This window comes from Dendrobates tinctorius, unplaced genomic scaffold (assembly GCF_039654945.1).
Source record: "Dendrobates tinctorius isolate UK_male_01 unplaced genomic scaffold, ASM3965494v1 ptg000116l, whole genome shotgun sequence".
NCBI classification, from domain to species: Eukaryota; Metazoa; Chordata; class Amphibia; order Anura; family Dendrobatidae; genus Dendrobates; species Dendrobates tinctorius.
In genome coordinates this window covers 4,430,770-4,445,651 of record NW_027361784.1, presented here as the reverse complement: position 1 = coordinate 4,445,651, position 14,882 = coordinate 4,430,770, and the positions used below count along the sequence as shown (strand labels likewise).

The following is a 14,882-nucleotide window of genomic DNA, read 5'->3' as shown; positions in this document are numbered from 1 at the left end:
TAACCCCTTCAGTGAACACCATAAAAAAGCACAAAGTAGCAAATTTATTGAGTACTTTATCATCATACCACTTGGAAAAAGTGAAATAAAACTCGATCAAAAAGACTAACGTTAATAAAAATAGTATCATTGAACGCGCCCTTTTGTTCTGCCAAAAACAAGCCGCCATATATCTCCATCGGCAGAAAACTAAAAATTATAGCTCTCAGAATAAAACGATGCCAAAATAATTATTTTCTGTAAAAGTTTTTTTTTTGTTGTGTAAAAGCACCAAAACATAAACTATTTAAATGTGGCATCGCTGTAATTGTGCTGACCCGAAGGGAAAAAAAAATTCCCGAATTGCTGGCTTTTGTTCATTCTGCCTCCACAAGAATCGGAATAGAAAGCGATCAAAAAATGTCATGTGCCTGAAAATGGTACCAATAAAAACGTCAGCTCGTCCCGCAAAAAAACAAGCCCTCACATGACTCTGTGGGCTGAAATATGGAAAAATTATAGCTCTCAAAATGTGGTGATGCAAAAACTTCTTCTTGAAAAAAAAAAAAAACGTCTTTCAGTGTGTGACAGCTGTCAAACATAAAAACCCAATGTAAATCTGCTATCACTGTAATCGCGCCGACCCAAAGAATAAAGTCGCCTAATCTCTTATACCGCACGATGAACGGTGTAAAAAATAAAACTAATTCTTCACCTGCTGTGGATTTGTTCATTCTGCCTCCCAAAGATCGGATTAAGGCTTGGCGCACATTTATCCTGTGCTCTACACTGAGCGCTTATACCGGGATTTCCGTGTAAGTCTCGGAAATACGTGGTTCAGTCAGAACCGCCAGCGGAAGATTCCCTATAATCAGGCTGATGGAGGCACTGTGAATGCCATGGGACCTGTGATCTGGCGGTGTCCGTCTTTTTCGGCGTGCATAAAAACGCAATCCGTCATAGTTTTGTGCACCTCAGAAAGGAAGGACAACGCTGAACAGAGGCCTGACGGAGTGCAGTTACTCTGCTACCTCCTTATATTGAATGGATCCCTCAGGGGTTTCATCTGTCACGTAGCTCAGAGATTTAGATGGAAACCCTAAAGTATGTGCTCAGCGTAGAGTGCCTGATAAATGTGATCATAAACTTTATGAAAAATGTTCCCAATAAAAGCTTCAACTCAGTCCACAAAGTCCCCACTCAGGTCTGTCATCTGTCAACAGAAATGTAGGGGGCTTCCACGTTACTAGTAGCACAAAGCCCCAATGTGCATAAACCACTTTTAGCATTCACATTTGGCAGGGGTATAATTTCCGAAATGGGGTCACTTGGGGGGGGGGGGGGGGGGGGGATTCTGCTCTCTAGTACTTAGGGAGCTCTGTATATGGAGTCCACAAACTATTCTAGGAAAATCTGCGCTCCAGGAGGCAAATAGCGTTCCATCCCTACCGAGACTCTCCGTATGGCTAAGCAGTACTATATTGCCACATATTGTGTATTTCTATATTCAGCAGAAATTGTGGGACACATTCTGGTGCCAATTTTACCCACTTCTTGTGCGAAAATGTTAAATCTGGGGCTAAAACAAAATTTTTGCTGTAAAAATGTAATTTTTCCGCACACCAGAGAAACACTAGTCTGCACAATGAGGAATCTGAGCCTCAACACAGGTGCCAGTCAATCAAGCCAAGTACATATGTTCAGCGACTATTGCTCCAGCTTTTAGATCCGAGTGCCTCTCCAAAAAACAAGCCACAATAAATTCAAATATAGAAGAGATACAGGAGACGACGGCCGTTTCGCGCTGAAGTTGCGCTTCTACGGCCGTCGCCTCCTGTACGCCCGCTCCCATCCTCCCGACGTCTTTGTTTTAACCGTTGGAATAAACAGTGATTTTTATAGGTGAGAGCCATCTGATTCTTCTATATTTGAAGTAATTATTTTTTCTACACTGCCCAATGGCATAAAATTCTGTGACACACCCTTGGTATCAATATGATCATTACACCCCTAGATTAATTCATTGAGAGGTGTAGTTTGTAAAATGGGGTCACTTATGAGGTGTTCTACTATTCTGGCAACTCAGGGGCTCTCCCTTTGGGTTATGGCACCCTCAAACCATAATAGTAAAATCTTCACTGTAATATGGCGCTCCTTCCCTTTTGAGCTTTGCACTGAGCCTCAAAAGTAGTTTTCATCCACACATGGGGTATTGGCACACTCAGGAGAAAATGCACAATAAATTCTGAGGTCTATTTTCTCCATTTACCCTTGAGAAAATAATTTGGGGCTAAAAGAAAAATTTTGCAGGAAAAACATTTGTGTTTTTTAGCTCTGTTATAAACCTCTTCTGTAAAGCACCTGGTGGTTCAAGATGCTCACCACACATCTAGATAAGTTCCTGAGAGGTCTAGTTTCCAAAATGGGGTCACTTGAGGGGGGTTTCCACTGTTTAGGCACATCAGGGGCCCTCCAAAAGTGACATGGCATCCACTCTCTATTCAAGTCAATTTTTTTTTCAAAAAGTCAAACCTTTCTCCTTCCCTTCCGGGTCCTGCCGTGCGCCCAAACAGTGGTCTTCCTCCACACATGAGGTATCGGCGAACTTAGGATAAATTGCACAACAATTATTGGGGTCCATTTTCTCCTGCTACCTTTTGTTAAAATAAAAAAAAAATGATGCTAAAGGATGATTTTTGAGGGAAAAATGTGTTGTTGTTTTTTTGTTTTTGTTTGTTTTTTGTTTTTTTTAAATTTTCACAGCTCTACGTTATAAACTTCTGTGAAGCACCTGGGGGTTCAAGGTGCTCACCATGTATCTAAATACATTCTTGAGGGGTCTAGTTTCCAAAATGGGGTCACTTGTGGGGGGGGGTTTCAACTGTTTAGATACATCAGTGACTCTCCAAATGCGACATGGCGTCCAATCTCAATTCCAGCCAATTTTGCCTTGAAAAAGTCAAGTTTTTAGAATGGTGTCACTTTTGGGTATTTTCTATCATATACACCCCCAATGTGACTTCAAATGTGAGGTGGTCCCTAAAAAAAAATAAAAAAAAAAAGGATTTGTAAATTTTGTTTGTTTAACCCTTATAACTTCCTAATTTAAAAAAGAAAAGTTTCAAAAATTGTGCTGATGTAAAGTAGACGTGTGGGAAATGTTAACTATTTTGTGTGACATAACGCTCTGATTTAGCGGCATAAAAATTAAAAGTTTAAAATTGTGAAAATGTTCAAATTTTTTGCCAAATTTTATATAGATTTTTTTTTTTCTTTTTCACACAAATAGACCCGAGAAATTTTGAAGAAATGTTACCACTTTCACAATGTACATACAATATGTCACGAAAAAACATTCTCAGAATTAGCGGGACCTGTTTATAGCGTTCCAGAGTTATAACCACATCAAGTGACAGTGGTCAGATTTCAAAATTTAGGCCTGGTCATTAACCTACAAAGTGGCTTGGTCCTTAAGGGGTTAAATAAAAGGTACTTTGTGTTTACAATGCACCTTGCTTGTCAATCATGTGAATCTGGTATTGCAGCTCAGCCACATTTACTTAAATGATGTTGGGCTGCATGACCATCGCCATTACCACTCCATGGACACAAGTGGTTTTAGTAATAGGTAGGCAGAGTTTTGGGGGGGGGGGTTTTCTTCATCCTATATAAATATTTGCCATTTTTTCTTTTGTAAAGCACAATCCAGTCTCTTAACATTAAGAAAACGTGAACATTTGCATTTTAGACAAACTTTTTTTTTTTTTTAGTGCAAAAAGAGTAGGTTTTTTTTTTTTTTTTTTTCAATCTCTTAGGAGATGCTGGATTTGTCGATGTGTGCATGTAGCCGAGCTGTGTGTACATAGTAGGTGAATATGCAGCAGAGGTGTGTGTGTATATAACACTACAGAGACACTAACAACAGATATATATAGTACATTTTAAAATTAGTGATATTGACCTCTCCACTTTTAACTGCCTGGGAAGTTTTAATATAAAAAAAAAATGTTTTTCTTATTTTCTGCTGTCTAAACCTGGTGTGCATCTTAGGCTGGGTTCACATGTAGCGGAATTCCCGCCGAAGTTTGCAGGCGTAATTAGCTTGAAAAATCCTAGCGTTTTCCAAGCGATCTGTAGCATCGCTTGGAGAACTGATTGACAGGTTGGTCACACTCGTCAAATATAGTGTTTAACTAGTGTGACCAACTTTTTACTATTGAGGCCGCCTATGCAGCATCAGTAGTAAAAAGACTTCATGTTAAAAATAATACAAAAAAAAAAAAATCGGGTGATAGTCACAATCCAATGTCCCGCGCAGCGTCCCCAGGCCTCCGCGATGCTCCGGCAGGTCCCGTTCCCAGTGATGCATTGCGGCAATGACCTTTGATGGCGTCGAGGTCTCTCGAGACCGCTACAGTATCGCGAGACCGCGACGTCAGCAGAGGTCATTATCGCAATGCATTACTGGGAACGGGAGCTGCCGCGTGTATTGCTGAAGCCTCGGGACGCTGCGCGGGACATCAGAAGGTGAATGTAACCTGATTTTTTTTTTTTTTTTTTTATTCTATTTTTTACAGGGATATGGTGCCCCTGAGGACAGTCTCCTCTCCTCCGGACCGTGGGTACCATCCGCAAATCTTCTGCTTACTTTTCGCATGGTGGGCACAGCCACATGCAGAACAATAATCCAATTCGGATCTACAGAACTGATCGCAGCCACAGAAACCATTTTTCCAACAAATCCTCCTAGGGCCACATCTAAACCATTGTGTGCCGCAGTGTCCTGCACAGCCATTAGTCCGGAAAGCATTCGTGCAGGAACTTTTTTTTTTTTTTTTTTTAAAGGGATTAAAGCACTGATTTTAGCCATCATTTTCTGGTGGTTTGGGGCTCCCAACCATGAAGCGAGGCTTCATAGTTTTCAATGGATAGAGGAGATTGGAGAGGAAAGTTAAGGGGGGCCATGCACAACAGATAGTTGGCTCCACAAGTTTGGAAGCCTTGATAATAAGCAAAGATGATAAATTGTTGAGCCGATGAAGGACACTAATTACTGTTTTAATAAGTATTTCGTTTTTTTGTTTTTTTTTTTTTCAGGCTTCTGTTTTGGAAAATTTGAGAATCGCTGTACGTTCTCAACTGGGATTCACATCTATTCGACTCCCAATAGCCGGCAGGTCCAGCAACATTTGGAATAGGATTTACAATTTTGTACGGTCCCGTAACTCTGGTTCTCTGTCTTTGGCGTCTACCAGTGGAGATGGTTCAACAAGCCAAGGAGCTAATCGAGAGGGAGATCGGGGAACCTCAAACAGGGGACTCTTCTCTGTAGAGTCTGAAGATACAGATGTGGAAAATGAAAGAAGAGATGCTCAAGGGGCTGTTGGAGGTGTTGCTGCTCCTTTGCCTCAGAAAACCCCTCCTGCTTCTGCCGTGGAAGCCACAGTGAGTGGAAGTGGGAGTTCTACCACTCCAGCATCTAATAGTAGACCGGCGACTACCATCAGGGAGACCCCTGCTCCAGAACTTCCCGTTGTAAGTCCAGCTCGTCAGCAGCTCAGCAGCGCTCTTAGCAGAATGACTCAAGGTTTACGATGGGTGCGGATTACTCTTGGGAGGTCAGGCTCTGCAGGTCAGAACCAAAGCCCCCTGAGGCAGCTCGACAGCGCTGGAGCTGGAAGAGAAGATGATGATGATGTAGAGATGTTGATCCCAGCTTTAGACTTTGACCTAAATGACTGCACTAGACCATTACTTGATCTTGCCTCCGATCAGGGGCTAGGACTTGCACAGCAGAGTGCAACATCTCATGGAGCAAGGTCCTGCAGTCGTGATGGTCCTTGCGAGTGTTGTGGTATTGTCCACACCGCTCAGATCCCAGACACCTGCTTGGAAGCTGTGCTCAAGAATGAAAGTAGCGACGACGAAGCATTGCTACTCTGCTAGGCACACGCGGCACTTGGGAATCGTGTTTGGAGCAATATCTTGTCACCGCTTTGTACTTCACAGAAACCAACAAACGCTTGGAATATTCAGGAAAAAAAAATGAATACAGGAATTGGTTCTGCATCTTGGCACTTGTGGTTACTACCGTGAATGTCCTTCTGCGGAGATGTTGGTGGATGATCCATAAGCTTTTTGTCCGTACAGAATTAAAGTCTAGTCTACGTTGTGTAACCTTTGGTTGTATATGTGGCTCAGTGAGCAGCAGTAACTTGTGGCCAAATGCAACGAATGACGGAGGAGACTCTGCTTTGGGTGAAAAACAATGTCCCTCTGACAAAAATTACAGAACTTGAACATTGATTATGTTCTGTAAGAAAGTGTGTATTTTTTTTGTGTGTGTTCTTTTTGTTTTGTTTTTTTTAGTTGCTCAGAACTTTTCAAACCCTTCTGCCCTTTTTTTTCTTCAAATATTTATCAATGTTTTCTCGTAATAATTTCAAATTATAAAGTTTTACAATGATCACCTAAAGGCAGATGCAACTATTATGTAAATCTGCGCGTAGCTATTACAGCGTGTTTTTGTGGCAGTGGCTATTATAGGTTTGGCTAACAAACTTTTTTTTTTTCTGCTTGCTTTTCTACCGTTGAGCGACACGATCCATTTGGGAACCAGGTACTTGAAATCAAATATATCGGTACTTAAATCTTACATTTACGGTACTTGGACTAGAAGTTGCACAGAAATAGAAACGTTGTCCTTCGTGAGGGTGTAGTGCCTCATTTTGTCCAGCATGGTCACTGTGATGGGCTATAAAGAAGGTACTGCAACCTAAAGAAAGCCTAGCATTGGTAAGGAAAAGCTATGAAAAATCCATTTTTGTAAGAAAAAAAAAACTGGTTTAAAAAAAAAATCTGCCTTATAGGAGAATCCGTTATTGTTCTTTTTGTTTTGTTTTTTTAATGGTTTCACACATACTTGATATAGCGGGATATGCTTTTTACATTGTCATTGGAATTGTGCTTGAAAGGGAAAAAAAACGTAAATGGCTCCTGTTGCTTGTATTCAGTGGTGGGAGCGATATGGCTGGCTGCTGGACATCTTTAAGAGAAATAAGTTGTGTACTACTTGAACAACTTCTTGTCATACCCAAGCTTGGGCCCCAATATAATAATAAAGCCTAGACTCGCCTCCCGTACCGTCTCTGTTCCCGCAGTGTCGGCGTTCGTTCTCCCCGGCACACTCGTGGGGTGTTGAGACGCCGGTGCCCAGTCAGTGCTGGCTTCACTGTCCCCGACTTCAGACAAATAGAACATGAATAGGAAGTCCGGGCTGCAACTGATCTGATCTCCTCTTTATGATCAATTTGTCCGAAGGCAGGACCAGTGATGCCAGCTCCGATTGGTCGTCAGCGCCACGAGTCACAACAGCTACTGCCGACACCATGGGAACGGTGCCGAAACAAGAGGTGCGTATAAGCTTTCTTTTATGGAGGCCAAACATTTTGACCAAGAAGGGGTTGTTCTAGTAGTGTACAACCCCTTTTAAGGACCCCTTTTATGAGGCGCTCCATAGTATACGGTTGTGTATTCTCTCCATTACACAATAGGCACACATGCTGCTGCCTCTGGATTATAACAATCATGACAAGGCGAAACAGGAACAGCACAGATTACAAGGTGTGCTGTCTGTATAGGCGAGGGATTTAAAGAAACTGCTGAGCAAAATAATCCAGGCGGTTTATAGAGATTGGGCAGGATTTTTAAACTTTTGCACAGTCGCTCCAGAACCAGCGCTGCTTTGTGCTCCCGGTCAGTTTTGGAGTCTATATCAGAAGAAAGCAGGTAGCTTTTTGTGCAGCCCTTGGTCGGCTTCTCCCTGCCCTGCTCCAGATGATTGACACGTCTTTCCCTACATATACACATGGGAGAGAACTGTCGTTCAACTGGAGTGTTTTGAAGAGTAGCCGTATGGGGGGACGCAGGGGCCGATATTTCATTGGTGTTACCTGTGCAGCTGAACAGGGGCCCAAAAGATAAGGGGAGCCCATATCTGCCTCCAAATCCGGTGGAATTCTGCTTTATGATGAGCTATTGTACTGGAAAAGGCCGATATACACCATTCTTTCACAGGGGTCTTTCTGTCTGTGTCCACAATTGGGTGGTCACAGTTGGACTAGTCATGTCTATTCCCAGGGCTGTGGAGTCGATAAGCCAAACCTCTGACTTCTCAATTTCCATGACACCTACTCCACCAAAATGGGCACACCACTTTACCTGCAAAGTATGGTGGATATTGGGGCTTCCTCAGGAATTGGGGTTGTGTCTTCAGTCTAGGCAAAGTGGGAATATTTTTCTTTTAAAGGAGGTCTCATATGCAGCATTGGAGGAGCTGATTGGCTGTGGTGCTCCAGGGTCCAGCGAGCCTCAGATCAGCTCCTGCGCATGTTCAACCTCTACTGATTGCAGTAGTAGCAGGTAACCCAGGGGCCACAAACATTATGCAATTACATTTAAAAATCATAGTTTTTGAGAACAGAGAATATTTTTAATTGTTTTATTTTTTTTGCAATTTTACCTGTTTAACAATAGGATTGGAAAATGGGGAAAAATGCAGCCTGTTGAGTTGCAATTGAAAGGAAAGAAATTATGTATTTGGTGGCAGTATACATGCGCATAAAGTCTACATTTTTCATATCTTGTTTTACAAAAATGTTTGTGCCGTAATTAGTATGTCTGTGTCCATCCTTCTGAATAGCGATTCGAGCTGCTTTGCTGGGTTCAGAGACAGCACAGAAGCCCATCTACCTGATGTTAGTGGAGATTACTAAAGTGCCAATTCAGTTGCTAGCTTGCAGGTGCTGAGAACATTCTGGGATGAGGGAAAATGGCGCCTACAGAAGTTTGAAAAATCGTTAGTTTCATCAAAAAAAAACCTTTTTTTTCCCTAATTTTCATGTGTGCCATCCATGTGTCCAATTTTGTTACGTCCCTATGCGATCCATTTTCATACAACTCCCATTAAACCATGTACGTGTTCGTATACAGTTTCCTAGATTTGTAAGAGGAATCTATCCGGAAAAAATCAGGTGGACTGTGTGAGACCCAACTTTTTTTTTTTCTCGCAGACACTTGGACCGAGGGGGGAAATAAAGTTGTTTACCTGGACAGCATTATTCAGTAACATGAGTCATTGTGCTGCCCGATTTATACACTCGTCTGCATGAGCCCTTGGGATTCGGAGTATTTCGGGAGTCGACGCCATGGTCTCTGCTAGTTTACAAGCTTGCCACTTACATGTGCTAGAATTTAACATTGTGTAAGATTTGTGAACTTGAATATTAAACTTGTGATGTAAAGGGAATACACTTCTGTATTAGCAAATAAACCTTGTGCACAGAATTGTCTATGATGGCAGAGAGCTGATAGGTGGGCTCACTTAAGCCCCCGTCACACACCGCGACATCGCTGCTGAGTCACGAGTTTTGTGACGCAACAGCGACATCAGCAGCAATCTCGCTGTGTGACACGTATCGGTGACCGCGCCATCACCCCCCCCCGGGTATCGCAGATCGTGCAGGAATGTTCCTGGGCCATTTTTTGATCGTTGGTCTCCCGCTGGCCAGCGCCCATCGCTGCGTGTGGCAGCGGGAGACCATCGATCAGCGAGCTCCCAGCGCTGTAAGCAGACGCTGGGAGCTGATATCCAAGGTAAACAGCGGGCAACTACAGTGCCTACAAGTAGTATTCAACCCCCTGCAGATTTAGCAGGTTTGATAAGATGCAAATAAGTTAGAGCCTTCAAACTTCACACAAGATTATTAACAGATGCATAAATCTTACAAACCAAAAAGTTATGTTGCTCAGTTAAATTTTAATACATTTTAAACAAAGTGTGCGTCAATTATTATTCAACCCCTAGGTTTAATATTTTGTGGAATAACCCTTGTTTGCAATTACAGCTAATAATCGTCTTTTATAAGACCTGATCAGGCCGGCACAGGTCTCTGGAGTTATCTTGGCCCACTCCTCCATGCAGATCTTCTCCAAGTTATCTAGGTTCTTTGGGTGTCTCATGTGGACTTTAATCTTGAGCTCCTTCCACAAGTTTTCAATTGGGTTAAGGTCAGGAGACTGACTAGGCCACTCCAACACCTTGATTTTTGCCTCTTGAACCAGGCCTTGATTTTGTTGGCTGTGTGCTTTGGGTCGTTGTCTTGTTGGAAGATGAAATGACGACCCATCTTAAGATCCTTGATGGAGGAGCGGAGGCTCTTGGCCAAAATCTCCAGGTAGGCCGTGCTATCCATCTTCCCATGGATGCGGACCAGATGGTCAGGCCCCTTGGCTGAGAAACAGCCCCACAGCATGATGCTGCCACCACCATGCTTGACTGTAGGGATGGTATTCTTGGGGTCGTATGCAGTGCCATCCAGTCTCCAAACGTCACGTGTGTGGTTGGCACCAAAGATCTCGATCTTGGTTTCATCGGACCAGAGAACCTTGAACCAGTCTGTCTCAGAGTCCTCCAAGTGATCATGAGCAAACTGTAGACGAGCCTTGACATGACGCTTTGAAAGTAAAGGTACCTTACGGGCTCGTCTGGAACGGAGACCATTGCGGTGGAGTACGTTACTCATGGTATTGACTGAAACCAATGTCCCCACTGCCATGAGATCTTCCCGGAGCTCCTTCCTTGTTGTCCTTGGGTTAGCCTTGACTCTTCGGACAAGCCTGGCCTCGGCACGGGAGGAAACTTTCAAAGGCTGTCCAGGCCGTGGAAGGCTAACAGTAGTTCCATAAGCCTTCCACTTCCGGATGATGCTCCCAACAGTGGAGACAGGTAGGCCCAACTCCTTGGAAAGGGTTTTGTACCCCTTGCCAGCCTTGTGACCCTCCACGATCTTGTCTCTGATCGCCTTGGAATGCTCCTTTTTCTTTCCCATGTTGACCATGTATGAGTGCAGTTCACAAGTTTGGGGAGGGTCTTAAATAGTCAGAAAAGGCTGGAAAAAGAGATAATTAATCCAAACATGTGAAGCTCATTGTTCTTTGTGCCTGAAATACTTCTTAATACTTTAGGGGAACCAAACAGAATTCTGGTGGTTTGAGGGGTTGAATAATAAATGACCCTCTGAATAAACTTTTCACAATTTAAAAAAAAATTAAACAAAGAAATAACATTTTTTTTTGCTGCAGTGCATTTCACACTTCCAGGCTGATCTACAGTCCAAATGTCACAATGCCAAGTTAATTCCGAATGTGTAAACCTGCTAAATCTGCAGGGGGTTGAATACTACTTGTAGGCACTGTAAGTGCGCGTGTCACTTAGTTACTTGCTGTGTACCCTGGATACCATCATGCTTGCGCTGGGAGCTGGTATCCAAGGTAAACAGAGGGGAGGGTAACTAAGCGACACGCGCGCTTAGTTACCCATGTCCTCGCTGGTCCTGATCTCTGGTGAGATCTGCCTGTTTGACAGCTCACCAGCGATCATGTAGCGACACACCAGCGATCCTGACCAGGTCAGATCGTTGTTGGGATCGCTGGTGCGTCGTCGCTGTGTGTAACGGGACCCTTAGCCCCCAAGTCGCTGAACCTACAGGGAGCCTACATGCAAGTACACCGGCCTCCTGCCCACCAGACCTTCTAGATATGCCGTAATTGCAGAGAGGAGTATTTTAAAATCTGAAAAATTGCTCCACTTTGTAGGCAGAAGAAGTTCTCCAACAACCAGTCCCCCCTTAAGTATACAACTACAGTGGGGAGTATTTCATACACTGCCGATTTTGCAAGTTTTCCCACCTAAAAAGAATGGAGAGGTCTGTGATTTTTATCGTAGCTACACTTCAACTGTGAGAGACGGAATCGAAAAAAATTTTATTGTATCAAATACTTATTTCATGCAATAAAATGCAATTTAATTATGGAAAAATCATGAAATGTGCTTTCTGGTTTTTTTTTTTATTTCTAGATTCTGTCTGACAGGTGATGTGTACCTACGATATAAATTACAGACCTCTCCCTTCTTTGTAGGTGGGAAAACTTGCAAAATCGGCAGTGTATCAAATACTCATTTTCCCCACTGTAGGTTTTCCCAATTCGGAATGTGACCTGTAGAGTAATGACGTAGATTTAAAGGGAAGAGATTACTACTATGCATTGCCTTGAATTTTTAAGTGGGTCTTTAATTTGAATTTTTCTTTTTTTAAGAGTTGTACTTGGGCTTTATTTATTGTATCTATATACTACCTGAGTCTCGAGTCTTGCTTGGTAATTGGTCGTTTTGGTACTGTCAGAGAGCAGAGCTATTTTCCAACACTCGCACCTCCTGTGACTCCGTGTATGTATATCGCTATATACATACACCAAAAAAAAACACTATGCGCTTTCTTGATTATATTCAGGTGGTTTCTGCTTTTGCTACAGACAGATTTGCTTATACTAATACCATTATTTTATCTGGGTTCTTACTGGTTCATTGCTGGTTATGAGAAAAAATTTTCACTGTTTTTTCTATATTTTTATAATGTAAAAAAAAAAAAAAAAACACAGTGTAATATTGACAAACCTGCGATTACATTGGAAAAAGAAATCTGTTTTTTATTTATTCATTTTTAGTTTGTTTTTTTTTTGTTTTTCCTTCATTTCTTCTTTTCTTTCGTACTTTTACTGAACATTATTAATATGGACGTTGTGTTTGTGTCTGTATGCTATTTATTGAATTTAAACACTTTGAACGGCATTTTACACGCATGTTTCAAGTCCTGTGCATATGTCCTGTGTAGTCAGTTAAACTGACCAAATGTTTTATGTATGAACATTAAATTTTACTTTTTTTTGCTAAACTGTGTGTTTTGGGTCTGATGTTAATAATTAATTGTCCCATCTACATTCTTTATCCACTTGACTTATAAAAGAAACACTTTGAATCGGAGCCCATCAATACTGGCATTAACGCTGGTCTTGAGGGGATATGTTGGAGGCGCACACCTCGTTAACTAATTCGGCGCGTATAAAAAGTGGCCAAAGGTTTTGAAACTGGTGCAAATTTATGATTTTCACAAAGTTTGCTGCTTTAGTGTTTTGTAGATTTATTGTTTAGTTTTCTGTTATACTTTAAAATGAAATGCCTATACTATAGAAACGGCGGACTAAAAGATCTAAATTATCAAAATTTGTATTTAGGTTTCAATATAGAAGAAAACGGATGGCACTCACCGGTAAAAGTCACTTTTTATTCCAACATTTTAAAACATCGGCGTCGGGAGGATGGGAGCAGCAGTGGAGGAGACGACGGCCGTTTCGCGCTGCGATAACGCTTCTACGGGTCACACAATATGTTTTAAAATGTTGGAATAAAAAGTGATTTTTACTGGTGAGTGCCATCCGTTTTCTTCTATATTGAAATCTAAATACAAATTTTGATAACAATTTAGATCTTTTAGTCCGCCGTTTCTATGGTATAGGTATTGGAGCATATATTGCTGAATGCTTAATTGTGACTCTATTGCATTACACCTGTGCAGAGAGTTGGTTCTTGATTAACCCCTTACCGACTGGACGTATAATTACGCCGATGTCGGTATCCCTCCCTCTGATGTGGGCTCCGGCGGTGGAAGTATGGCAACAGTAAAGAAAAAAAGTTTTAAAAATATTTAAAAAAAAAAATAAAGTTCAAATCACCCCCCTTTAGCCCCATTTAAAAAATAAATAAAAATAAAATCAAGCATACACATATTTGGTATCGCCACATTCAGAATCGCCCGATCTGTCAATTTAAAAAAAAAAAAAAATGGTTAACCTCGCTAAACGGTGTAGCAAGAAAAAAATTCAGAACACCAGAATTACGTTTTGTTTTTTTTTTTTTGTTTTTTTTTTAGTCGTCGCAACATTGAATTAAAATGCAATAGTGAGCGATCAAAAGATCGTATCTGCACATAAATGGTATCATTAAAAACATCAGCCCGGCACGCAAAAAAAAGTCTTCTCCCGGCCCCAGGTCACGAAAAATGGAGACACTACGGGGTATCAGAAAATAGCGCAATTTTTTTATTTTTTTTTTAGCAAACTTTGGAATTTTTTTTTTTACCACTTAGTTAAAAGAGAACCTAGACATGTTTGGTGTCTATGAACTCCTAATAATGACCTGGAGAATCATAATGGCAGGTCAGTTTTAGCATTTGGTGAACCTGGAAAAAAGCCAACCAAAAAAACAAGCATGGGGTTTTTAGTTTTTTTGTTTTGTTTTTTTTGCAATTTCAGCGCACTTGGAATTTTTTTCGTGTGTTTTTTTTTTTTTTTTTTTTTTATAGTCACGACATGGTAAAACCAATGGAGTCGTTCAAAAGTACAACTCGTCCCGCAAAAAAATAAGCCTTCACATGGCCATATTGATGGAAAAATTAAAAAAAAAAGTTATGGCTCTGGGAAGGAGGGAAACGAAAATGCAAAACCGTAAAGTTCTGGGGGTTAAAGGGGATTTCTGCTACTTTGATCAAGTTTACAGAGCAAAAAAAAGCAACACTTACCAATGGGATCCCCTGGTGGTCTCCACAGGTACCAAAAGTGGTGATCCCACCACCTGTCACCACTTCTGAGGCCACTGATTGCCTTCAGGGACAGATGTCTTGTGGTTGGGACATAGTCACATCTGGTCCCAGTGGAGACCATCAGAGATGATTCCAGTGGTAAGTATTGCTCTCTTTCTTATACGTCTGTAATGAAACATTCATTTCTAAGTTTAATGTCTCTAACTGTATTGCCATCGGCCGAGGTTTTTCCCTCTTGCCCCCTTCCCACTAACAAGCTCTCATTCTACTCTACTTGACCATCATGTAATACTGTATTTTTGCATCTTTCCCTGGCAACACCAATGTGATTCTTATGTTAAAGATGTCTGTGTTCTATAATTTGGAGCTTGACCTTGCTTGTAAATATTTTATGGGTAATTTAGCGTG

The 14,882-nt window shown here is 41.6% G+C and overlaps 1 protein-coding gene across 3 annotated transcripts in view; it reads left to right on the top strand.

Moving 5' to 3' along the window:
* Window positions 1–12,770, top strand: part of LRP12 (LDL receptor related protein 12) — a 78,981-nt gene extending 66,211 nt beyond the window's left edge. Inside the window, exons 8-9 of one of the 3 annotated variants that reach the window (XM_073590169.1) lie at window positions 4,557–4,637; window positions 5,077–12,770. In XM_073590169.1, coding sequence (XP_073446270.1) covers window positions 4,557–4,637; window positions 5,077–5,925 — 930 coding nt within the window. In that variant the 3' untranslated portion in view covers window positions 5,926–12,770. Of the gene's footprint in view, window positions 1–4,556 lie in introns of all 3 variants that reach the window. The other 2 variants (XM_073590170.1, XM_073590172.1) reach the window with 2 other exon arrangements.
* The last annotated feature ends 2,112 nt before the right edge of the window (window positions 12,771–14,882 follow it).